This window comes from Alexandromys fortis, unplaced genomic scaffold, assembly GCF_014885135.2.
Source record: "Alexandromys fortis isolate MF-2015 unplaced genomic scaffold, M_Fortis_MF-2015_v1.1 scaffold_45, whole genome shotgun sequence".
NCBI classification, from domain to species: domain Eukaryota; kingdom Metazoa; phylum Chordata; class Mammalia; order Rodentia; family Cricetidae; genus Alexandromys; species Alexandromys fortis.
The window spans coordinates 5558899-5584178 of NW_026067926.1; the positions used below are offsets into that span (position 1 = coordinate 5558899).

At 43.9% G+C, this 25280-nt stretch overlaps 2 protein-coding genes across 10 annotated transcripts in view; one reads left to right on the forward strand and one right to left on the reverse strand.

Moving 5' to 3' along the window:
* Lyrm1 (LYR motif containing 1) overlaps positions 1 to 13156 on the reverse strand; it is a 21589-nt gene extending 8433 nt beyond the window's left edge. Inside the window, exon 1 of one of the 4 annotated variants that reach the window (XM_050143314.1) lies at positions 13027 to 13156. Coding sequence is in view for 3 of the 4 variants with exons in the window: in XM_050143311.1 (XP_049999268.1) it covers positions 12668 to 12767 (100 nt within the window). In the remaining variant the exon portion in view is untranslated. Of the gene's footprint in view, positions 1 to 12344; positions 12609 to 12667; positions 12931 to 13026 lie in introns of those variants that run through there. The other 3 variants (XM_050143312.1, XM_050143311.1, XM_050143313.1) reach the window with 3 other exon arrangements.
* A 43-nt stretch (positions 13157 to 13199) lies between these two features.
* Positions 13200 to 25280, forward strand: part of Dcun1d3 (defective in cullin neddylation 1 domain containing 3) — a 42241-nt gene continuing 30160 nt past the window's right edge. For 2 of the 6 annotated variants that reach the window (XM_050143304.1, XM_050143302.1), the window contains exons 1-2: positions 13202 to 13359; positions 16021 to 16071. The gene's annotated coding sequence lies outside the window, so the exon portion shown is untranslated. Of the gene's footprint in view, positions 13360 to 13540; positions 13674 to 16020; positions 16072 to 20449; positions 20469 to 25280 lie in introns of those variants that run through there. The other 4 variants (XM_050143305.1, XM_050143303.1, XM_050143306.1 and 1 more) reach the window with 4 other exon arrangements.

The window sequence follows — 25280 nt, forward strand, 5'->3', positions numbered from 1 at the left end:
TTTTTTTTTTTTTTTTTTTTTTTTGAGACAGGATCTCGCTATGTAAACCAGGCTGGCTTTGATCATAGAAAGTTGCCTCTTTCTGCCCAGGGTGCTAAGATTAAAGAGTGTATTACCATGCCATGTGCAGCGGCCCTCTTTTCTTCTCTTGGTGAAAACACCACTATTCTGACTGCTGCTTACCATTGTCATGAATCCTTTATATTTATTATACAAGAGGGTTTTTTTTTTTTACAAGTTTAGAACTTCATATAATAGGTTCTTCAAATTGTGTGGTTTTTGTTTTTGTTTCCTATTGAACTTGCAAGACTCATCCACATTGCCACAATGAGCATCATCGCTGCAAGTCACTCCACTCTACAAAAATTCCCAATGCACTTGTCTATTCTGTTAATGGGCAGTTTTCTTGGTGTTTTTTTTTTTTTTTTTTTTTTTTTTTTTTTTTTTTTTTAGACAGGCTGGCCTCAAACTCTGATTCACCTGCCTCTGCCTTCCAAAGGCTGGGATTAACAGCATGTGCCATTACCACCTGGCTTGATGGGCATTTTTATAATTTATGTAAAACTGCAGCCTATTTCTTTCTTTATGTTTCTATCTGTAAAAATTGAGTGAGAAATATCAAAAAAAAAAAAAAGACAAGTCCTTGAAGTTCTTCATCTGATTGAGAACCATGACTACTATGTTGTCTTGGACACGAGGGAGGACAGGCTGGGAAGACAGGTCTGGGAGTAAGCAACAGAGCCAGGTACTTGAACACATCCACGAGTCCAGGGATTTTTTTTTTCAAACAGGCTTATCAGGATTGGGGAGGAGGCTGAGGGCTGCCACTTAGGCACATAATCCATTTCCAACTCCCTACCAGGGCTGAAATGCAATAGGGTGGTCCTTAGCTCTTAAGAATCCCAGCGGCTATAGGCTGATGTGAGTAGGATTGTGTATGTGTATCTACACATTCCAAGCACCTTCAAGGAATGCACCTTACAGAGATTTCTTCCTTGAAGATGACTGCCCCTCCTTTTGTACTGGACCCTGGTGACTTTTCTTGAGCAACGAGGAGTGAACCAAGGCTCAACCAGTTGATGAAAAGCTTGAAAACACCACTTCTCCTGACCCAAAAGTTTAAAGAACCAAAGTTACGCACAACACCATCAATGACGCTTCACAGAAAAAAGGCTTAAAAGGAATTCATAAAAACCAGTGAGAACATCGTGGGGTAATAAAAACCCAGATGAGATGATGACATTTTTCCTGGTAAGGAAGCAGGTTTCTGAGTTTCTGGCTCTCCCGAAAACTCCATGGTTTCATCTGAATATACGTGAGTCAGTTCCTGTGAGGGGCAGCAGCACAAACTAACGATTGCTTTACTTCCCTGTCACTAACAGATGAAACTTCCCTGACTTTCAGATGCTGGGAGAGGAAATCGAAGGTCAAACGTATTAAAACCCTAGCAAATTTCTCAAAGCCTGACTTTAATTGGTTTTCTTTTACTACTTTAAGAACTCTGATCATAAGCCATAACATGACACACAAGACCTGCAATTAGGTTACTCAGGGTAAGGAGTGCTAACAACTGACACTTAATAAGACTATTTTGAAAATACTTTAATTAGTGTGTGTTTTGTAAAAATGAATCCGGAAAGATAGGTGATGAGTCTCTAACATCAGGTGACCCAGAAAACCCAAGTCACAAAGACTGCCAGAGAGAAAAGTCAAAAGCTGTCTTTACTACTGAATATGTGAACAGGTCTAGCCTATCACTTCTAAGTCTTAGAAGGAAAAAAATCAAAAAAAGAGAACAATGCATCTTTTGTCATTTTGTTACTGGGTTTCTATCAGTTCTTTGCAGGGACAACTATGATCCTCTTGACTTTGGGGGCATACCCATGTTGCTCCTTCTTCACTAACTTTTCTTTTTTAAATAAAGACAAGATCTCACTATACAGCTTTAGTGAGAAAATACCAAGAAAAATACCCTAGGTAAACCAGGCTGCCATGCGACTCAGAGTTCTACCTACCTCTGCTTCCGACATGCTGAGATTAAACAGGTGTCACAACGCCTGACCTGATTTTTTTTTTTTACTTGATCAATTTCTGTTCATCCTTTAGCTCCTCATGGAAACATGGATGTCTCAGAAAATCCTTCATGCTCCCTGGTCTCTCCTGAGCCACACACACTGGGTTAGGAATGATCTGAATCCTGACAGTTGTTCTTTCTAGGCCTCATCACTCAAGTTCTGGCTTGTTAATGTCTATTTTCCTCCAGTGGACTCTAATCTTTATGGGGACAATTATTACAACTATCTTTTATTTACTGTACCTAGGAAGCTTACATACTAGGACTTCAACAAATGTTTCCTGAAACCATGAAATATCTCATGCTACAGAAAGCTTTAGATTCTCAAACTGAGTCAGTTACATTTAAAAAAAAAAATTAAAGTGCTTTCTTTTGGTTTTTTTCTTTTTGGTCTTAGAAAGCAATGCACTTATACAGGTTGCCATGGTTGCCACTTCCTGAAGGTTTCCTTCCCCAAGGACTTAACCTTGGGACCAACAACCTTCTCAGGATTAATACAATACAGCAGCCTTTATCCTTACTTACTGGTTGGTCAAGAGTTGATTGGCTACAGTAGTGAATTCTGCGGGGATTCCCCTTAAGGACTATTTGGTTTAGAAGTCAGAACTTTAAATGGTCAGGGAGTCTAGTCTTAAGGAATTTCTTTAAGTTCTATGACATTTATTCTTGACACTACTTGAAATATTTGCTCCTTTTCATCTCTTTAACTTCCAAATCCCAGGATGGAAGAGGAAATTGTATGTGATGGAGTAGTTGTGACATGGAAGGTGGCTTCTTTTGTAAAAGTCATACTGCCTGCATACGCAGAGCACGGCGGTGAAATGCACTACTGAATGCATATTCTATACAAGTCTGACACATTTTGATGCCAGTGTGTTTTGGCCTCTGGTGCTCAGTTCAGAGAAGGCCCTAGTGCACATATCTCAAAATTTGATTGTACAGGTGATTTTAGATACATAATAAATTTATTAGTTGTCATTAATATATACTGGAATGACCCATCACACCCATGAAAAAGATTTTTTTTGTGTGATTTAGGTAGGCTATGAATAAATGTATTCAGAAAAATCCAAACCAGAGTACTGCATACCTGTAATTCCGACATTCAGAAGCTGAAGCAGGAGGACTGCCCTAAGTCTCAGGCCAGTCTGTGCTACAGTGTGAGTACCAGATCAGTCAAAGGTACATAGTTAAGCTTGTCTTGGCTCACCCTTCCACTCAAATGCCTCTTTTCTGCTAATTATCGCTCCTCACAAGAGGTACCTATTCACTACCAACTATTCCCAGAGCACTTTCTCCCTAGGGCCTAGCATAAGCCACCACTGATTGCTCTTCTGCAGTTATTTTGCATCTTTTTTTGTCCTAGATTTTTCTGCTAACTCCCAGAGAGCATGAACTTAGTCCTGTTCACTACAGTAACAATAGCTACATTTGCTTTGCATTTACTTGGCTTCCCACTCTACAAGGTGCTTTCCATACAACTCTGTGAACATCATAGCAATTCTGGAGGCAGCTGGTACTTCTCAGTCTACAAAGGAAGACCCTGATATAAAGAGAGATTAAGAAGTGTGTCCAGCCGGGCGGTGGTGGCGCACGCCTTTAATCCCAGCACTTGGGAGGCAGAGGCAGGTGGATCTCAGTGAGTTCGAGACCAGCCTGCCTGGTCTACAAGAGCTAGTTCCAGGACAGGCTCCAAAACCACAGAGAAACCCTGTCTTGAAAAACAAAAAAAAAAAAAAAAAAAAAAAAGAAGAAGTGTGTCCAAAGTCATACTGCTAGAAATAGGGAGGGCCAGTATTCAAATCCTATAATCTGGAGTAAGAGCCCAAGTTGTTAGTAACTAAATAAGCTGCCTGATCTTGATAAATTGTTGTTGGATATCTGTTGCATGCTTTAAAGGGCTCAGTAATTATAACAAAGGAAGCTAAATAATTCCATTAAAAGAAGCCATATAATTCTATTATCTTCCCATACAAAGAGCTATGGAAGTGAGTATTTTGGACCTTAGTATGTTTTATAAAATATCCAGTTGCCCGTTACTTCTTTAAAAGCTTTTAATGCACCAATTCCCTTAAGAGTAGACTGTGCCCCTGGTTGAAATGTTCTGCTCTTCAGTTCTCTGTGATAATCCCTCCAAGTCCAAGGGAAGCTGGCATCGCAGAAGAGGAAAATAAAGACTCACCGCACTGTTGCAATCCTGCAGGCCTTATGTCTTCTCTGCCAAGGAGCCCATTTATTGATCCACCCAGTGTTTACTGGATATGCCCACCATGTCATGACCATGTGGGTCTGGGGATATCTTATCTTCTAATGGTAGAGGCAGTAATGTGTTTTGAATGAAACAATCAGAAATGGAAGACCTTTGGGGGGGTCAATATATTTGGCTGGAGCTCTGAATGGCATGAAGGAGACTAATAACAGGAAATTAAGGGAGAGTGGTGCAGGGAAGGGGGCAGCAGGAGCAAGGCTCTGGGGTAGGCCAAGGGCAAAGTTAATGTGAATGCAAGTGAGGACTTGGTGGGGGCACAGAACAACACAATTCAGCACTGATGGGAGAGCAGGCCTGGGAAGAAGTCTGCAGTCAAAGGGAAAGGGAGACACTGACGTCTGTGGAGCGAATGGGAGCAACAAGGTCTGCTTTACATTGTTAACCGTGCTGGAGCCGAGTGGTACCATAGCTACTTAGCCTTCCCTCGCTCTCTTTTCATTGTTCAAGACAGGGTTTCTCTGTGTAACAGCCCTAGCTGTCCTGAACTAGTTCTGTAGACCAGGCTGGCCCCCACCTCCCTTGTGCTGGGATTAAAGGTGTGCACCACCACTGCCGAGTCCATCTCTCTTACAGAGGTTGAAATGTCACATTTGCCTAATGTCACCCGAGTGACAGGAGTCAAGATGAAGAGCCTCAAAAGTTGAGTGATTTTTTTTCCTTGTCTGACCACAAGCTTTTCTGTTAATTTTGGAGTCAGTAATGGGGACTTACAATGGGCAGTGGTCAATCAAGAAATAAACAAAACACCTGAAACCATGTGCTCATTTTGCTATTGGCTGTAAAGGATTTGAGTACAGTCAAGGGACCTGGGGAGGCTCCAGAAACATCCTCTGAGTCATGCCTAGGCCCTGGGTGTGTTCCAATCTAGTTTACAGACAGGTTTGTTAGCACGAGGTCTCAGCAGCTTCACCGTTTCATCTCTGGAGTACTTCGGAAAGCTCACTGCAGCACCAACATTAAAGAGTTTTAAAAAAGTCTGTGTATGTGTGTACCTGAGTGTGTGAATGTGCACAGAGGGGGTGCAAGGTCAGAAGAGGAATGGGATCCCCTAGACTAGATTTAAGGGTGGTTGTGAGTTGTGTGGCTGCTGGCACCAAACTTGGGTCCTCTGCAAGGGCACTGCTTTTAACCCGAACATTTCTCCAGTTCCCATTGAGGAGTTCAAAAGACAATTTCCCTTCTGCAGATGAAGTTTATAGAAGTATGACTCTGGTCTCAAGAATGTCAAAATTCCAGCTACTGGAGTTTCTGAGGCTTTGCTTTCCTGAATAAAAAACTCCTGCAGCACAAACAGAAGGAACAAAAAGGAAAAGGAGAAAGGGCCTATGAGGTAAAGGGAAAAGTCTATTTCATTTCTTCTTCTCTTTTCTTTTTTTGGTTTTTGTTTTTGGAGACAAGGTTTCTCTGTGTCAGAGCCCTAACTACTGAACTAGCTCTTGTAGACCAGGTTGGCCTCGAACTCACAGAAATCCACCTGCCTCTGCCTCCCAAGTGCTGGGATTAAAGGCATGCGCCACCACCGCCTGGCCTATTCCATTTCTTTTAAGAAAGACCTGACTCTAGGATTTATTATTTTTCCCCTCATCACAGCACATTAGAATCAAAACTTCCCTCTCCATAACTTGAGGTGGGGATGGGGAAGGCTGTGAAATTTATCCAGATAAAACCAGTTCTGCTGTTCTGCCTCTTTAGGTAAGGCACCCCTAGGTGCCTTGTGAAGCCTTCAAATCACACAACCAAAATATCCTCTTTTTTGCTCACCTACTGCTTTCTCTGCCTATCTCTTGGTTTCCTATCATTGCCTCTTTCTAATGCAGGAACCATGGCAGTGTCCCTGGGTGCAACCCTCGCAGATACCCATCACACTCTTAATTTTATTTATTTTGTGTGTATGTACGTACATATGGTGGCACGTGCATACCGATGTGCACGTGGAAGTCAGAGCACAACTTGGAATCAATTCTCTCCTCTATGTACATCCTAGGGATGGTACTCAGGCTGTCAGGTCTGGTGGCAGGAGCCTTTACACACTGAGCTGAGTTTCTATCTGAACAGACCTTCTTCTTTCATTGTTTGTGACTGTATGGAGAAAGGCGGTGAAGGGAAGAGGACCAGAGAGTCTCGTTCCTTACACTTCTACGCCTGATACACAATTGGGACATGACAAAGAATGGTTCATCAGCAATATTCATTCTCATCCTGAGATATATACGATAGCATCTGGAGAACAGTCCCAATTAAGGTCCCAGAGCTTGGGCCAGAGATGGCTCAGCAGGTGAGAACACTGCTGTACAAGTCTGACAACCCAAATCTGATCCCTGGACCTCCCATCGAGGTGAGAGGAGAGAACGGACTCCACAAAGCGTCCTCCAGTGTCCACATACGTGCTATGGCTTGCATACGCTCCAACCCCTACCACATTCTAGTAAACTAATTTTAACAAAAAGTTCCCAGGGCACCGAAAACAATTCAGTGCTGTTTGGGGGGAAGGCTTATAGTTCTAAAGAAAGTACTTTAAGGCTCATACCTATGATACAACCCTCACCTCTTTTTTTCCTAAGACAAGGTTTCTCTGTCCTGGAGCTCACTCTTTAGATCAGGCTGGCTTTGAACTCAAGAGTTCTGCCTACCTCTGCCTCCTGAATGCTGGAATTAAAATGCAGTTTTTTGTTTGTTTGTTTTGAGACAGGGTGTCTCTGTTATGTAGCTCTGGCTGTCCTGGAACTTGCTATGTTCTGGCTGGCCTTAAACTCACAGAGATCCCCCTGGCTCTGCCTGCCTCCTGAGTGCTGGGATCAAAGGTGTGCAGCACCATTTCCAGCCCTGAAATGCCTCTGATAATGCCCAAATAATCACTTTCACTGGGTTCAGCCTGAGCCTCAGTTTCTTAAGAGTGTACAAGAGTTTCTTCTTTGGCACCACTAGGGACTGCACATGCAAAGTCTTGCACACACAGGGCATACACTTCAATACTGAATTATGTCTCTCAGTGTCCTTTTACTTTTCATTTTGAGGTACAGTCTCACCAAGTTGCCCAAACTGGTCTTGAACCCAAGAAGAGCCCTAAACTTTTGCTCCTCAAGGGCAGCTGAGATCATAGGTTTGTACCACCAAGCTTTACGGGTGCCTCGGTCTCCTAAAATATGCAACCACAGAACATTTTTCAGAATCGTAAGGATTATTTATGAGCTACTCCATTAAAACACTTAGCACTAGAAAGTAACCGCACAAGCTACCTGAATAGGAGGAAATTCGAGTAGTGAGGCCTTTTATCTATGGTAAGCTCTGTCTGCAGAGAATGGAGAAGTATGTAACCTGTTGGTGAATTCGTTGCTTTGTGGTAATAATGGATTTTCCTAAAGCTATTTCCCTCTCATCATTAATAATCCCTGTGCAGTAAAGGGCTATTGTTCTTGGGTATGAGTAAATAACCCTGCTGGAGACACTGCTTATCTCCAGACCGCAACGTGTGCTTCTTACTGGAAATGTAATGCAGGTGCCAACACTAAGCTTTCCTTCCTATGTCTCTTCCTTTATCTCTTTCTAGCTCTTTACTGTCAGTGCTCGTTTCTCCTGGGGCTTTTCTAGTCCCTGCTTTTTTGTCAGACACTGATACACTGAATGACTTTATTGTCACAACTGAACAATCTTCAAGCCAAACTGTGCCCCACAGGTCCCTGGTCCCCCAGCTTCCAGCCCCTACACACACACACACACACACACACACACACACACACACACACACACACGACTGTTTCCTGTCCTAGATTTAGCTTTTGGTTATTAGAATCTGAAAAGGGAAGTGATACCACATAGTTGTGCAATTCTCAGGATATGTTCATTCGGTGTACTTCATACCACAACAATTCTCTGAAACAGCATTTTTTTATACAAAAAATTACAAGAATATGGTGTATAAGAGATGGGCCCAGGGAAGGAGGTAGAGAATACAAAGAGAAAATGAAATTAGGTTAGATCCTAAAACATGGGAAGTCATCAGAACAAAGGGGAAATTTAAAATATTCATACCAGAAAAATTTCTAAAAGAGCTACCCCAAACAAAGCAATAGGCGGCAAACTTGCACCCTAAAGGCAGATGTTCTTTGATTGTGGATAGTGCTGGGTCCTGACTGGTACTGGCCTGGGAGCTGCTGACCAACACTGGGACTATTTCCAGCTCAGGAACAGATTAAAATTCAAAGTATAGTTTGTATCGTTTTCACATCATTAAAAAATTGAAATTATTTTTCTGTTGGGAACCATCAGTGTATCATGACAGCCCTGGATTATCTGCATACATAAGAACAACTCAAAATTGCAAGAGAGAGATTAATCAACCAAGCAACTTATACTTTCCTATTCAAGGCAGAACTTCTAAGTGGAAATCAATTTATAGTTCCTCATTTCAAAATAAATGGGTATATTATTCTTCACTAAAATGTTACACCAGAATGCTGGGATTATAGGCACGTGCCAGCAGATTTTAAGAACAAAGACAAGGTTAGCCAGAGGTCTTTTAGTTACCCAAAGTCAGCTGTGTGAGAGATACACGGGAGGCCTGGGAAGAAGCCAACGTTAGAGACTCATTCACACTACTCTAGCCAGTATCGTCAACCCTTCATAGCAAGTAGGGAAGTCAGAGCGCCCGAGCAGTAACTTAAATTCCTCTTTTGTAACATTCTTCTAAGAAACTGGTTAGAAAACTGCAAAAAAGCTTTGGTGGATGCAGGGCGTGGTGTTGCGCACCTTTAACCCCAGCACTCAGAAGTTCAAGGTCAGCCTTCTACAGAGCAAATTGTAGGTCAGCCAAGGCTACACAGAGAAACCGTCATAAAGCAAAACAAACAAACAAACAAACAAAAAGGGCTTTGGGGGACAACACTGGGGGTAGCAGATCTGCTGCACCTGACTCTACACCCAACTATTAGAAACCTAACAGTATTATGCATGGGGGACCATGTTTCCAGAACATTCTCCAAGGACTCTCTAGTTATCAAATGAGCAGCTTTATTTGTAGGCCCCAAGAGCTTTTTGTTTTTTTAAATTGTTTTTATTGAGCTATATATTTTTCTCTGCTCCCCTCCCCTCCCCTTCTACTCCCTTCCATAGTCCCCATGCTCCCAGTTTACTCAGGAGCTCCAAGAGCTCCTTACTGGGCTGTTTCGAGAGCAGGAACAATGACAGCCTGGCTTTATTTGCGCGGAATGATTGGCACCCACAGTTCTTAAATTCTGTCAGTGCTTCAATCCAACACTAAACAAAAGAACTTTCTATGATCAAATTCTTCCATCTGTTCTATCCAACAGGGCAGAGACTAGCCACACGCTGCTACTGGACATCTGGAATATGTGTTGAAGGAACTGTTATTTAGTTGCATGTGACTCGTAGCTACATATGGATAGCACAGTTAAGTCAATTACAAATCAAATGTCGCTTTGGGAGTGGGAGTAAGGAGAGATGCTTCTGGCCGTCTTGGGACATAAGACACAAAGGGCAAGCTTTGGCTGCAGCCGTGTAGGGCTCTCTAGGAACTTCAGACTGGTGGTGTTAAGACTGTCCAGTTTTTCAAAAGAAGCCAACAATCTGGATTCTGATGTTCAAGTTTTAAAAACTGGCAAGCAGATTTAAAAAAAAACACCAAGAATTTAAATCATGCTTCGGACTGAACAATATGTTTGCAGACATTATCTGTCTTGCCAGCCTGCAACTTTTAATCTAGGCCAACCCTATCAGCTCAAAGAGAAGGACCTTTTCCAAGGCCACCCTATTAGCTTTAGATGCAAGAATGAAACCCAGGCCTTCTGATTCTGCTGATGCCCTTTCCATTGGGATTCACTACAATGGCAGTGCCATCTGCAGAGCAGGGACAGAACTCTCTTTGTAAGACTCCCAAAGCTGTGAACCAGCAAGCTTTTGTAACCAGTGGAGGGCTGGGACACCAGCTCAGCCTCTAACCCTTTGACCTACAATTTGTCCTGCCTACAAAACGTGCTAAGGTAAAGACAGAACGGAAACTGTGGGAGTGATCTACTAATGACTGGCATCCATGCTGAGAGGGAGCTCCTTCCAGAGGGCCAGGACCCAGAGGTGGGATATCCCAGAGATCTAAGATAGAACCAAACATAAATGGGGGGGGGGAGTCAATGAAATGATCCCTAAGGATTTTCTGCTATATTCATATAGAGAGGCTTCACCCAGCAACTGATGGAAACAGATGCAGACCCACAGCCAAACACTAGGCAGAACTCTGGGAATCCTGCAGAAAAGGGGGAGGAAGGATTGTAGGACCCAGTGATGACAAGGACACAAGAAAACCCACAGAACCAACAAACCCAGGCTCATAGGGGCTCAGAGAGACCGAACTGACCACCAGAGAGCCTGCCTGGGACTGACCGAGGTCTTCTGCATATGCGACAGTTGTGTAGCTTGGTTTTCTTGAGAGACTCCCTAATAGCAAGAGTAGGGGATATCTTTGTGTTGCCTGCGTTAGGGACCCATTCCTCCTATAGGAGTGCCTTATCCATCCTTAATAGAAGAGGAAGGGCCTAGTCTCACTTGATGTACCATGGGATGCCTGCCTACATCTGAAAAGAAACAGTAGAAGAGGAGTGGATGGGGTCTAGGGGGAAGCTGGGTGGAGGAGGGGGAGGAAACAGGAAGAGGGGAAACTTCGGTTGGACTGTAAAAACAAACAAAAAAAGGATTCCAAGATTGAGCAGAGCCCCGAGTGGTGGCCCACACCTTTAATCCCAGCACTCTCAAGGCAGAAGAGGCAGGTGGATCTCTTTGAGTTTGAGGCCAGCCTGGTCTAAAGAGCGAGTTAAATTCTAGGACAGCCAGGGCTGTTACAGAGAACTCTGTCTCAAAAAAAAAAAAAAAAAAAAAAAAAAAAAAAAAAAAAAAAANAAAAAAAAAAAAAAAAAAAAAAAAAAAAAAAAAAAAAAAAAAAAAAAACAACAACAACAACAACAAAAGAATTCTAAGACTAATGTCTTATAATGTGTTCCTACCCAGATACAGTAAAATTGTTGGACCCCCATGGGCAAGTCTCTGTATTAGGAGCCACGAAGATACAAAGAGGAAGCAGTCTTGGGAAGACAAACGTGTGAACCAACGTTTAGCAAGAAATTAGATAATCCACATGGATTATTGCATACAAGTCCAAAAGCACAGACAGCTGAGAGAGCAGAAAGATGGAGTCAGGCCTTCATGGGATGACTCGCTGATGGTGAGGGCTGATCCTACTGTTTGAGGTGTTACTGTTGTTGAGCTTCCTATTGGCTTCTACCCCTTCTGGGTGGTCTTTAAATGTGAGAAGGCCTAAGGAAGTCGTGAACCCCCCTGTCTACTTCCTATTCCTAGCTCTACATTTGTTATCTCCACTCATGACTTTTATTCCAACTTGGGTACCTCATTTCTGGACATCTTTAATCGGGCCGTAAAATAACTTTTGCAATAAGCTCAAGAGAGCTTAAGCTATTCCTTTTCAAACTCTTTTCTCTAGGGAGACATCTCTGGTTCCACCCTCTCCCACACACTTCATATCCAACTCAGCAGTCAGTCCGGCATGCGCAAGCTCCCAAATAAATTCTGAATCAATTTTCTTTATCCAACACCACTGCCACCTCTCCCATGGCATCAGCAACAGCCTCTTACTAGGTCTGACTGTCTTCTCTATCCAGCAGCAATTTCAAAAAATATAAATAAGCTCTGGTCAATCACTACGCTTCAGGAAGTGGTAACACAAAGGCCAAACCCAAGAAAGGCTTCAATCTTTTCTGCCTTTTGTTCCCAGCGTTATCCCTTTGGCACTTTTCTCCACCCAGACATCTCCCGTTCTCTCTCCCTCTTAAACCCCGAAAAGGCCTTCTCTCCACTCCATCCAGCCTTCGGGGCAGCTGCTATCTTCGCGCTCATTTACTTATTAAAGATAAGTTCAGGACAAAGCTTCCTTCTTTTTCTCGGTTGCTCATCTGTACTGAAACTAGCCTTCATTGTCACCTGAAGTCTGACTCCTACATCCGGGTTCGTTTGGGTGGCTCTTCATAAGGCAGGCACTTCTTCAGCCTCCTAGAACTGCCCCAGTCGCCTTCCATTTACATTCTAAAAGTCTGAAGGGTCCCATGCCAGGTCTCGCCCACGTGCCACTTCCCTTAGGCAGGTCTCCCGAGGCCAGCAGCGAAGACACCGAACCGCCCTCGCGAGGCTGGGGTCACACAGGCGCGGTCTCCTAGCAACCCCACACCCTCACCACATCTCTGCTCCAGGGGAGCCAACCCCTTTCCCCAGTCCCCCGCGACTGGAGCCGGCGTCTCCATCCTTACACTCACTCTGCGTCAGTCCTGCCTTCCCCCACCCACAGGAGAGGGCTGGGAGGAGGCGGTGCCAGGAGCTCTGCCGAGGCTTGGCCACACCGAGCTCCATCCAGCCGGTCCGGTAGGCCAGGCCGGGCCAAACCACCGGGCGGACCGCTGTGGGAGCATGAGGCCCAGGTCAGAGGTCGTCTCAAACCGCCCCAAACTTCCAGCTCTAGACCACTCCCGCCGCACTCAACAACGGCCAACCTCTCCCTCCTGCTTTACCCTTCACCCCTTCGTTAGCCCCTTCCCCCATTTCCAGTTAGAAAATGGCCTGGCCCAGCTCCTCCTAGCCCACCCTCCGCCGCTCCCCTCCTTGCCCTTACTTGGTGACGGCTTCGGACGTCTTCGTGTACGTCGTGACGTCACCCGCCTCGCTCCCGTCCCCGCCCCTCTCCCATTCTCTCCCTCCTGGAGCCAGCGGCCGGCGGGGTTACCGGAAGTGATGATGCAGGAGGCGATGGAGGGGGCGGGGCTTCGGGGCGGCCGCCGCCGGTGGGCCGCAGATGAGGAGGAGGCGGCGGCCGCGGTGGCAGAAAAGGCGGCGGCGGCGGGGGTAGGGAGCCTGGAAACGCAAGCGGGGATGGTAGGTGGTTTGGACCCGCCGGGCCGCCGTCGTTTCCAGAAAGGGTTTGACTGGAGGAACCTCTGGAGCAGCTGTGAGTTTGGAGCGGGGGGGAGGGAGCTGAGGAAAAGGGGGGAGCATTGAGAGATGAAGGGGCGGGGGTTCGGTTCCTTCGAGAAAGGGGGTGGTGGTGGAAGGGGAGGAGTGCAAATCAGCGCCTTGTCTGGACTGGTCCCTCTGGAAGAAGAGGCTGTGAGGGGAGCCTGTGGCGTGTCAAGCGCGCAAGGCTCAGAAAACTTACCTACTGTCCCTGCCTGCCCATCGCCAGCACCCCTCAATCCCGGGCCTGGGGACCTGGGGTCGTAGATGCTCGGGGAGGGGCTGCAGACTCTGAACTGAAAGTCCAGGGTAAGAGCCGTGAGGTAGGAGCCCAAGGGGGAGGTGGCGGGTGAATCTCCAGCTCCCTCCCTGATTTTCCTCCCCACCCCCATCCTTCTCTGTAATCGTTAACAGCCCTGGAATTAAGGGGCTCAGACCTGAAGGCCTTTCTGGGCACCTTTGCTACAAACGATAACCATCTGTGCCCGAGGTAATGGGGCTGGAGGCTTTGCCTATATCCTGTTTAGGAAATGGGACGGGGTGACAAATGTATTGTTTTTTCCATCCCCACCTTTTATCCTCCCCCCATACACACCCCTGTTTCTACTTTCATTCTCTGTGGTTGAGTGGCAGTCCGGTCACCCTGTCCCCTTTGTGGCACTTAGTACCTTGGTTACCTCTTTTGAATTTTGTGTTCAGCCTCTATCCCAGCTCCTAACTGCAAGCTTTGTAGTACTTCAGTTCTGGTCTGTGTCACACTGGGGAGTACCTCACAACGCCGCCCGGCTCCCGGTCCTAATGAGCGTTTTCTTTTATGGATACCGGAATTCCAGACCTCTTGCAAGGAAGCCTAAATGGCATCATAGCCCAGGAATCAAGATCTCTGGCTCCAAATACTTTATGTGTGAGGAATTTACATGGTGTCAACTCTTTCCCAAAATGATTTGATGTTAGGCTAATTCTGGATTTCTGTGTTTCTCTCCACCCACACTTCATGATGCACTTCTGAGAACAGAAAACCCCATATTACTTTTTCTTGTTGTTGTTTCTACAATTGGACAGTAGCTCTTTATCTCTTTCTCCATCTGTGTGTCTGGCACACTCGTCTTCAGTGACAATCGACTTGTGCTGATTTTTATCTTATTTAACTAATGCTTTGTGTATAGGTGGACTTATAGGAGACAGTGTGGTGCGGAGTTTCTAGCAGAGTACAAATCCAAACGCAAATGTTTGAAGAAAGAATAATTGGAAAGATCTCTTTCATATTGTTTAAAAAACAAACAAAAACCACCACAGAGTAAGCAGTGCCTCTTGTAGCCTGTCATAGAGATTTCAGAGTGGTGTTAAGTGTTCTTTTTTTGCAGCTGATACATTTTTTAAAAAAGAAATCCTCTGTTGATTATGGAACTGTCTTCTAAGAAACTTTATGCTTTAAGAAATAGTGCTGCATTTTTGACTAGAAAGTGCATATGTTTTACCTTGTCACCGAATTGGGTGTGTAGTATCACTCGGGTGATCACAACAGATGTTCTTCTGATGCTGGAAGAGAGTCCCATCATATTTATGAGGGCCTCCAAGCCTGATCAAACAGAATCCTTAATGCCTCAATTGTACACTTATGGTATTTAGATGGTTTACAGAAACAGAAGAATTAGCTCTAGTCTTACTTTCATTCATTGGAACCTAGTTTGCCATTGAATGAAAAATTCAGAATCCATTCAATTAAGACTGGCTATAAGTACTAGCCAGTGTTTCAGACACTATGTGTACAAAAGTGAACACAAGCAAAAGGTCCACTCTCACGGAGTTTATCAGAGTGTGAGATAAATAAGCAGATCTGATTTTGATTAAATGCTGAAGAAAATGAGTGATGGGCTAGAAGGTGACTGGGATGCAGGGAAGGGAGGCCTTCCTGAGGTGACACTTTAAACAGAACTTTAAATGAAAAGGAGCCAGCCGTGCAGAGATGAAGAGAGGACTCTTGGAGGTTTAGGAAACTGGCTGGAATGAAGTTGGCAAGTTCTAGGGACTGGAGAGAAGAGCGTGGGGGTGGAGTGTAAGTCCAGTGAGTGAAAGGTCGCATGAAATAGGGTCAGAGAAGTGGAGTTTTGGGGCTCAGCTAGACAAAATATGAGTAGGGAGGAAGAAATAGAAAAACTCATTTTGTTTAATTTTGCTGCCTTTCCTGGGGCCTTTATCATTATCTTTGCAGGTTCTGTTGGACTATTATAATTAAAAACAAAAGCAGCTCACCCAGCCGAGAGTAATAAAGAGGGCAGCAGTGGTCACTTTGGCTATGTGTTTAGGAATAAGCAGGATGTTCAATTGAGGACACACCTGTTCCCATAAAATACATGGCTGTATGTGCTACTATTTAAAATTGTGTAATAAGTACTCTAAATGTGTGTTAGTATAGACATCTTCCATCTCTGTGTGACTTAGGGTTGAAGGATTGGGCACGTGCTAATAATATGTTGCTCTACAAATGACCATCTAGATATGAGTTTTACATTTTTTTCTTTTGTGGAGAGGCAGCATTTGTGTTGCAATAGTTCCTCTCTTGCCTGGGCCTCCTGGTGAGTAATAATTTTCCGAGAGGTAGGTTGGAGCTAAAAGTTCCCTCTGGATCACATTAGATCTTATTTTATTTTTTTAGGGGGGGCCCATTTCCACTATGTCACCACCTTTGGATTGGCATGTAACTCAGGTATGTAGTCTACTTTTGTTTTCAGTTGGGGGCATTCATCTCCAGTTCAACCTTATCTTGGACAGATTGTCCACTTGAGAGGCCTAATCAAGTTGTCGCCTTGATTTGGCCCTCCTGAGCTGTATCACAGTAGGCAAAAATGGAAAGAATATTTTTTTTCCTTCTCAGCCTCACAGAAGTGACAGTAGTATTCTCTGATTGAATCAGTCCTGTGAGCCAGGCAGTTGAGAGACAGAAATGTTGCTTAGACTGTAGTAAATGCAGTCTTACAAATGGTAAATGAAACTTTTTGGTGTTTGTTGAAGACAGATTAGAAATGGTGAAGTTGGTTTAGGTTCTAGTGCTCTACGACCTGCGGTGGCTCCTCAGAACTAACTTGGGTAGAGCTTACTGTGTTGTCCTAGGGTAAGGAAGGTACACACCTTGTTATTGGAATGCTAACAGCAAATCTTCCTTTGCAAGTAAATGACTAATGTGAACTGTCATTGACTTGCAACTGTTAGGTCCTGGCGTGGTGTACACATCTGTGGCTTAGGCCCAAGTTAAAGAGCTTGCTCCTGAATTCACGCACTGCTGCTGGGCATGCAGTGCTTTTGGTGTTAAGGAGTCCACTGTTTCTGGTCAGTTCGATGGTTCATTACAACTCAAGTATGTAAATACTGTCTAGGCTGACGTTTCATCAGCCAGTTTAGAGCCTACCTTTTGACGGGGGGCCTTGAACACAGGGAGAAGCCCTTAACCCCTACATTGACCAATAATTAAGTTTGGGAAATGAACTAAATCTAAGTGAATTTGGAGCGTTGGAGCTGCGTCAGCCTTTTGACCTATGGTGCCAGTCAGTTTGTTTAAGGTTTGGGGGATTTTGGACACATTCCAATGAAAGATGAAAACCTAAAAACCAGCTGGTGCCACTTGCCTTTGAAATTGTGGGTCAGTTGTTTGGCATTGCGTTAGATGGCTTAAGTTAATCTGATTTTACTACTGTCCTGGTATGTGTTCTGTGGTGAGGAGCGTTAATTGTACACTGCCAGTTGTTTTGAGGTGAAGAAGTAGTAACTCAGATCGAAACAATGGTAATTATGTGGTGACTGCCGTTTCCCTACCTCTGGATAACTTACAATTACTCTTTGTGTCTGTCTACAGATGTTCACACCAGTGTTCCAGGATCAGTTCTTCCTGATGTTGGGACAGTGTCCTTAGTTCTTTCTGTAACAGACCAGGTCGATTGACTTAGTGTCCTTTAGTTCAAACCTAGTGTCACTAATTCTTGTATCTTTTTTTTTTTCTAGGCAATGAAAGGTTTTATTTCTTTGGGGGCCAAAAAGGAGATTTGAGTGAGAATAACACCAAAAAGTGATGCAAACTGTTTCTTTGGAATTAGGCTATGCCGAAAGAGGGGGAAATGCCCAGTCTTTAAGATATATGCAAATGTGATCTTATTTAAACACCATACTTTGGAACTTGTAAAATGATGACTTTTGCTTCCTTGAGAGTTTGACCTTGCTCACATCTTTAAGTTGATTTGAACTGTTTGGTTTGGGACTGAGATACAGCGTAGGAGCCTACATTGTACAGCAGTATAAGCATCATTTGGTAAGCATCATCACACTCTCTTTCTGTCCTGCTGCACATTGCTGAAGCGTTCAACCTCAGGGCCCAGTGACTGGAAATAATGCTGTCACTGAGACTGTTAGATCTAGACCAGCTCTGATGCCTGGCAGATCTCTGATAGCACTCTGCAGAGGGCAGGACTTCATTTTAGGGGTATTTAGCATCTTGTAGCCATTATTGCTTTTTCTGCCTGTCAGTCCAGGAGATGGTGTGTTGGAGAGATCTGTTTCTTGTTTTAGTAGTGAGAGCATCTATTGTATTGAATGCAGTTAATTCTACTTTATCTAGTTGTTGACTGAGGTTTTCGGTCCCGCTCGGTCCTGCCCAGTCATTCAGTCCCAAAGAAACACACAGAGGTCTACATTAATTATAAAACTGATTGGCCCATTAGCTCAGGCTTCTTATTAACTCTTATAACTTGTATTAGCCCATTATTCTTGTCTATGTTAGCCACGTGGTTTGGTACCTTTTTCGGCGAGGCAATCACAGTCCTCTGTGTATGGGTCACAACTGCAGAATGAAACTTCCCTCTTCCCAGACTTCTCATTGCTCCGCCTCTATTCCTGCCTGTCTCCCCGCCTATACCACCTGCCTAACTACTGGCCAGCAGCATTTTATTAAAAATAATACAAGTGACAGGGTACAGACCATTGTCCCACAGCATCTAGTCTGGGAAGATGCAAGAAAAAAAATCAGACCGCTGCAAAACCTAACAATATCTGGTGTAGCTCTGGCTTGGCCTGGAAATGTTTGCAGACCAGGTTGTCCTGGAACTTACAGGGATCTATCTACCTTCCTCTGCCTCCTGAACACTGTGATTAAAAAAAGCCTGCACCACCTGGCCACAACAACCTTTTTCCCTGAGGTTTGAGGAACCCCCCTGAAGCAGGAGTATTCCTGTAACAGAAATGAGGACATTTTGCTCTCTTCCCCTCCCTCTCTTTATCCCAAAGCTTCATCTTACAAAAAATTCCTATAAGACTGTTGGGCTTCACTATGATATTCATAGTCTAAAGATAAAGTATGTTGAAAGGCCACGTTTTTAGTGGGAAAACAGAAATTGAGAAGATTAGAGCAAGCTATGGGATGGGAAGCAGGATTCACTTCCTCTGGTCTTAGTTGACTTCATGGTTTCTTTTAGGTCCTTATAGGCACTTAGTAGAATTTGAGTCTAGTTAAATTCTTGGTACTTGGCCTTTTGTATTTCTTAGTTCTAAGCATTGTTAGCAATTCTTTTTATTTTTTAAGATTTATTATATGCCTAAGAATGTCTGCTTACCTGTGTGTATGTGTACCACTTCCCTTCCTTGTCTGAGGCAGCCAGAAGAGGATGCCAGATCTCAGGGATTGGAGTTTCGGTCTATTGTGAGCTGTTATATTGGTGCTGGGAATCAAACTTGGGTCATCGGCAAAAGAAACAAATGCTCTCAACCACCGAGCCAGCTTTTCAGTCCCTTGTTACCAATTCTTTTTTCTTTTTGATTTTTGAGACAGGGATTCTCTGTAGCTTTTGGTTCCTGTCCTGGAACTAGCTCTTCTATACCAGGCTGGCCTCGAACTCACAGAGATCCGCCTGCCTCTGCCTCCTTGTTACCAATTCTTAATTCTTTGTTCAAGAATCCCTTATAATGTGGCATACATGAAGCAGGATTCAGTAGTGGATTGAGAGCACCCACTGCAGCAGAGGTTGTGGATGTTTCAAATGGAGTTTCTCCCTGACTGTTTTCTGAAGAGACCAAATTTTATTTAAATCGGAGTGGAGACTTTAGGACCCTGAGTTATATTTCAGTTTAATGAGACAGAATCTTCAAATGTAGCCCAGGCTGACCCCAAACTCAATGATCTCCTCTCTCAGACTCCTAAGTGATGTTGGGATTGTATGGTATCGCTGTGCTTTGCTTCTAAGCTCTTATATAACTAGTGGGCGTGGTTTAATAATAGCTTGCAAAATGCTGAATTGTATATAGTTGTGTTCCTAGTGATGCACTGTAGAATCTGAACAGGAAAGCCCATGTATCCCTGTTGACAGCAGTTTGATGCAAATAGCCACGGTATTTATACAGACCATCATTTTTGTGTTGTGTTTGACTTCAGGTCAACATGGTGTCACACGTTTGGAATCCCCGTGCTCAGGGGGCTGAGGCAGGATCGTTGAAAGCTTGAGTCCAGCTTGGAGGCAGAGCTATATAGCACAACTCTGTTTCAAACAAAACAACATTTACACCTGGCTTCACGTCCCACACTTGTAGTTCAGTAGTCTTTAGTACTCAACTCAGGTGGAGGCGGGGGGATCAGAAGTTCAGGATCATCCTCAGCTACATAGAACTTTTGAGGCCAGCCTGGGCTATGTAAACTCTTATCACAAAAAAACAAATAACCTTCCTAGCCCTTTACATTTGCTTTATATCCACTGGGTACTGTTTAAACAAGAGGAGGAAGTCAGGCTACCGCAGAGAAGATACTGAGACTAGCAGCGTGGGTCCTAGGAGGCAGGATCAGGAATGTGATAACATGGTTAAGCCCTTTAAAGACACATTTTTTTTCTAACTGTGGTGGTGTTTTTAGGAGAGTTGAGTTATATAGTGAAAGTTGTATTAATTTTTATGAATATTTTCATGGTTCTTGTGTCTTTGTAAATCACTTTATTTGAAATTACTAGTCACTTATCTAGTCATTTACTCAACTGTCGCTAGAAAGCTCGTGCACATGGGAAGAATTCTACTTTGGGCTTCCTAACTTTATGAAATCTACAAGCTTTTCTAGAGCCATTGAAGAGCTCAGTTGAGGTGGGTAAAGTTGCATGCCTTTATTTATGTGGCCAGGGTTGTAAGTGGGTGTCATGGAAAGGGCATAGTGGGGAAGAGACTTGTGTAACTGTGCAGGAGGGCTGGGGACCTGCTCTCCTTGAGAACGTGTGGAGAAGAGTGTAGGGATGCAGGGACTGGCTTGACTCTGCTACTCTTCGCCATGGGTTGTTTCTGGGTCCATTATGCTTATCATTTAGGACTTGCTTTCTCTCCCTACCCCCTGAGACAGGGTTTCTCTGTGTAGCTTTGGAGTCTGTCCTGGAACTCTCTGTAGACCAGGCTGGCCTTGAACTCACAGAGATCTGCCTGCCTCTTCTCCCCCCCCCCCCAGGTGCTGGGATTAAAGGCATGCACCACCACCACCCGGCTAAGACTTGATATATTTTTTAAAAAGATTTTTATTATTTAAAACTTGAATTCACAAATCAGAAGCTGGTGAGATGGGAAATATAATATGCTTGGGCTCCTTAGTCTGGATAAAGTACATAATGAAGAAGACACTGGGTTGTAGTGATGTTTCATTTGTATTTTAATAAACAAAGCTTGCCTGAAGATCAGAGAGTAAAACAGCCCCACTGGTCAGCCTTACAAACCAGGCAGTGGTGAGACGCACCTTTAATCCCAGCAGCCATACTAGTTTACCATAGAAACCAGGCGGTAGTGGTGCATGCCTTTAATCCCAGCCCTAGAGAGGAAGGAATATAAAATGAGAGGAGACAGCTCTCACACAGTCTCATTCTGAGATCCCTGGAGACAGGATCACCATTTTCAGACTGAGGTAGATGTAAGAGCCAATGGCTGGCAGTTTTGATTTTCTGGCCTTTAGGTTGAACCCCAATTTCTGTCTCGGTTTTTATTAATTGTGCTACACCGCATGGTGATTATTGTTATTTAACAACAGTTCTCTGGAGGCGGCAACATTTACTTTTGAACGCTTTAGCTAATTCCTGACTGACTCCTGGGAACTACTACAAATGTGAAATAACAGCCAAAGCTATTGAAGAAAATCATTTCAAACTTTGTATTTCTACAACATCTGTGTTTTCTTTGACAGCTCCAAATAGTTCTTTAGTGTTTCCCACCCCCTATGGTTTATTGTCATTTATGTATGTGTGTCTGTGTAATTGTCCATGTGTGTGCACACACTCACCCCTGGAGCTGGCGTTACAGGCAGTTGTGAGTAGCCCAGTGTGGGTGTTGGAAATGAACTCAGGTCCTGTGGAAAAACAGTACATGCTCTTAAACTACTGAGCCGTGTCTCCAGTCCTAGTTTTTCTTCTTACTCTACCGAGCACTTGTGGGTCTGACTGAAATACCTGATTTCCTAGTGTTGAAATGGCCAACAGTCCTCTTGCACTGGTGCCAGCTATATGACACCATAGATTCTGTGATTCCAGCAAGCAGTAAAGTGTCTTGTGAGCACTGGAGAAGTTGGTTTAATGTGTGCATCTGTTTGTGAGGTTACTAATTACATTGTTCCAGCAGTTTTCTGGCAGTAACTGAGTGTCCAGCAACTCAGCTCTGATAGTGTCTGGAATTAGCACAGACCCCACATGCCAGTGACTCAGTCTTACAAGATTGCGCCATTTTGATGCTAGCTGTGGATATTCCCAGGTTATCCTAACTTCCTGTAACTGCAGGTTCAGGGGTTCCCACAGCCACTCCCCTGTCAGTTTCGACATTGTGCTAGCACAATTAATAGAACTCAAGCAATGCATGATAATTAGGGTCCCCTCCTCCTGCTTGGCTTCTCAAGGCAGGGTTTGTCCGTGTAACAGCTCTGGCTGGCCTGGAACTCACAGAGATCTGCCTGCCTCTGCTTCCCAAGTACTGGGATTAAAAAAGGCGCCCACCACCCTGGCAGGATTTCAGTCTTTTGTTTGTTGTCTTTGTAATGAAGTATGTTCCAGCCAGGGGCAGCTGGAGTAGTAGCTCTAGCCCTGTCCTAGCTCCTGTAGCATCCGGAAGGGTTCTTTTCAGGAGTCTCTGGTCAGGGAAAACCAAGTGCTGCAGAAAAGAATTTCAAAAACTTAATTTTATGTATGAAACAGATCTAGATTTTGTTTTGTTTTTGTTTTTCGAGACAGGGTTTCTTTGTAACTTTGGAGCCTGTCCTGGAACTAGCTCTTGTAGACCAGGCTGGCCTTGAACTCACAGAGATCCGCCTATTCCTGCTGCCCAAGTGCTGGAATTAAAGGCCGCCACCACCACCTGGCTGCAGACCTAGCTTATTAACAGAGTTTAATATAGACTCCAGAATTGGCATTGAAGCAGGGGAACATAGTATACACACAAGTGTGGCCATGAACTCCCCGAGAGTCTCCCCAAAGTGTCAGCAGTAGCTGTATGTATGGTTTTGGTGGTTTTGAAATTACAATGTTTAAAAAATTTAAAGATTAAAATGTTTTGGTATACTTATTCCAAGTTAAGCTTGCAGTTAAGGGTACTTATTGCTCTTCTGGAGGACCCAGGTTTGATTCCTAGCACTTAACAACTGTTTGCAGCTCCATTTCAGGTGATCTGATTCCTCTTTTTGCCTTTTTGGGCAGTAGGCATACAGGTTTTCATATGTGCATACAGGCAAACACCTATGTACTAAAACAAATTAAAATACCAACAACAAATTTAAAAAAAAAAAAAAAAAAAAAAAGACCAGTCAGTGCTGAAGAGTTGGCTCAGTGGTTCCGAGCTCTTGTTGCTTTTACAGAGGACCAGGGCTCAGTTCCCGGCACTCATATGCATGTGGGAGCTCACAACTGTCTTTAACTTCAATTCTGGAGATCCTATGCCTTCTTCTGACCTCTTCAGGCAACATGTGGTATGCAATACATACACTAAGACATGTTTTTACTTTAACGTCGTTTCTAATCTTGTTTGTGAGATATTTATTGTTATTTTGGCTTTTGAAATAGGGTCTCTTTAGATAGTCGTGGGTGTCCTTGGAACTCACCAAGAGCAGGCTGGCCTTGAACTCATAGAGACAGTCCTGCCTGCCTTTGCTTCTGAAGTACTGGGATTCCAGGCAAGTGCCTCTGAGCCCAGCTACTTATTTGTTTCTGATTCTCAATCCAGGGGTTTGGGGTGAGGGCTCCTCTTCCTTTCCATATTCCTTTAACTTTTACGGTCTTTCTATTCTGCCTTAATTTGGGCTGGGAATGTAGCTTGTATTTGCTTACTCAGCATATGTAAAGTTGGGTCGAACCCATGCTTTCCTCAACCCTCCAAAGCAAGAGGCAGATGCCTTGGTCTGTATATGTAGTTCTCTTGGGAGACTGAGGCAGGATGACTTGAGCCCAGGTGTTCCAGACCAGCCTCATTGATGCAGAGGGCAGCAGATGACTTGAAAGCGCAGTATCTGTTGCTCTCTCTAGATATGTGCTACCATTACTTCTGTGCCCTCACAAGCTAATAAACTAATTAAACGATCAAAATTAATAGTCAAAAACAAAACAAACAAACAGATTTAGTCAATGTAGCCATAGTTGCGAGAGGGACAAAGAAATTCAGCAAAACAGCTCTACCCCGTTCAATTAGTCCTGATTTGAGGGTAAACTTTAATGAAATAGAAAGCCGGAGATTAGCATAACTAAACTGTCTGGCCGAGTTGTGATCCCCTCTTCACTTTTACATACTCCAGCCAAATGAAGAGTTGTGTAAATCTTCCCTAGACCAAGTTTCTTTTTTGCCTGAAAGAAAAAAAAAGATTCCTAAGGGAATTCTAATTCCTTGGGATCCAGGCAGGCCAGTAACGCCACCCTTCCAGCAAGTCTCTGTGCTCACCAACTTGGAAAATCTCAGACCTCGTTGATTGATTGGTGATAGTGGTGGTGTGTGTGTTTCCTAGCTGGGCATGGTCAGAGACATTACTCTGGCCTTTGAGATTTCATTATATAGGCATGGTTATGGAGAAAATAGGACCTAAAATAGAATTCAGTGCTTAAGTTTTCCTGACTTGACTAGCCTCTCCTTTGAAACCTCTGAGAGCTCACCCTGAGATCATCCTTAAACTCAGGTGTGGTCCAAGGTGTCTTTCTCCCATGTAATGAAAGATACGTCAGGAAACTTCAAGGGTTTGGAAACTGGAAGGGACCAGAGATAAAGAACCATCTCTCTCTCATATCTCTCTCTCTCTCTCTCTCTCTCTCTCTCTCTCTCTCTCTCTCTCTCTCTCTCTCTCTCTCTCATATATATATATATATATATTTCCACTTTAATTATCCAATTGTGTGCTTTTGTTGTTTCTGAAATAGAATTTTAAACTGTATCTTAGGCTCGCCTGAGACTCTCTATGTAGTCCAGCCTTCAGATACAGAACATCCTCATCCTTCCTGCCTCATCCTCACTAGTGTTGGGATTACAGATATGACCCACCATACCTGGCTTTGTTCTCCCATTTTGTAGGCTATAATTAATTCTGGAGTAACACTAGCTATTCTTTGTTTTGGCTTATAAGAAGCAGACTCAGTATAGTATGAAAGCATTCCTAGAGTGTGCTGTATTCCGAAAGTTCACAGATGCACTAAGGCTAGACCTCCCTAATGTTAGAAACAAGATAACTTGCCGGCACAGCCTTCCTCTTACTCTGATTACATTTGTTTGTTTATTTGAGACAAGGTCTCACTGTGTAGTCCTAGGTTTCCTGGAACTTGCTATTTAGACTAGGCTAGCCTTGAGCTCAGAGCTCTGCCTGCTTCTGCTGCCCAAGTGATGTTACTTTTTAATAAGAAAAATGTTGGATACACATAACCATTGGCTAAAAGCACAAACCTAGAGTTACGCTCTGGTTGTCAG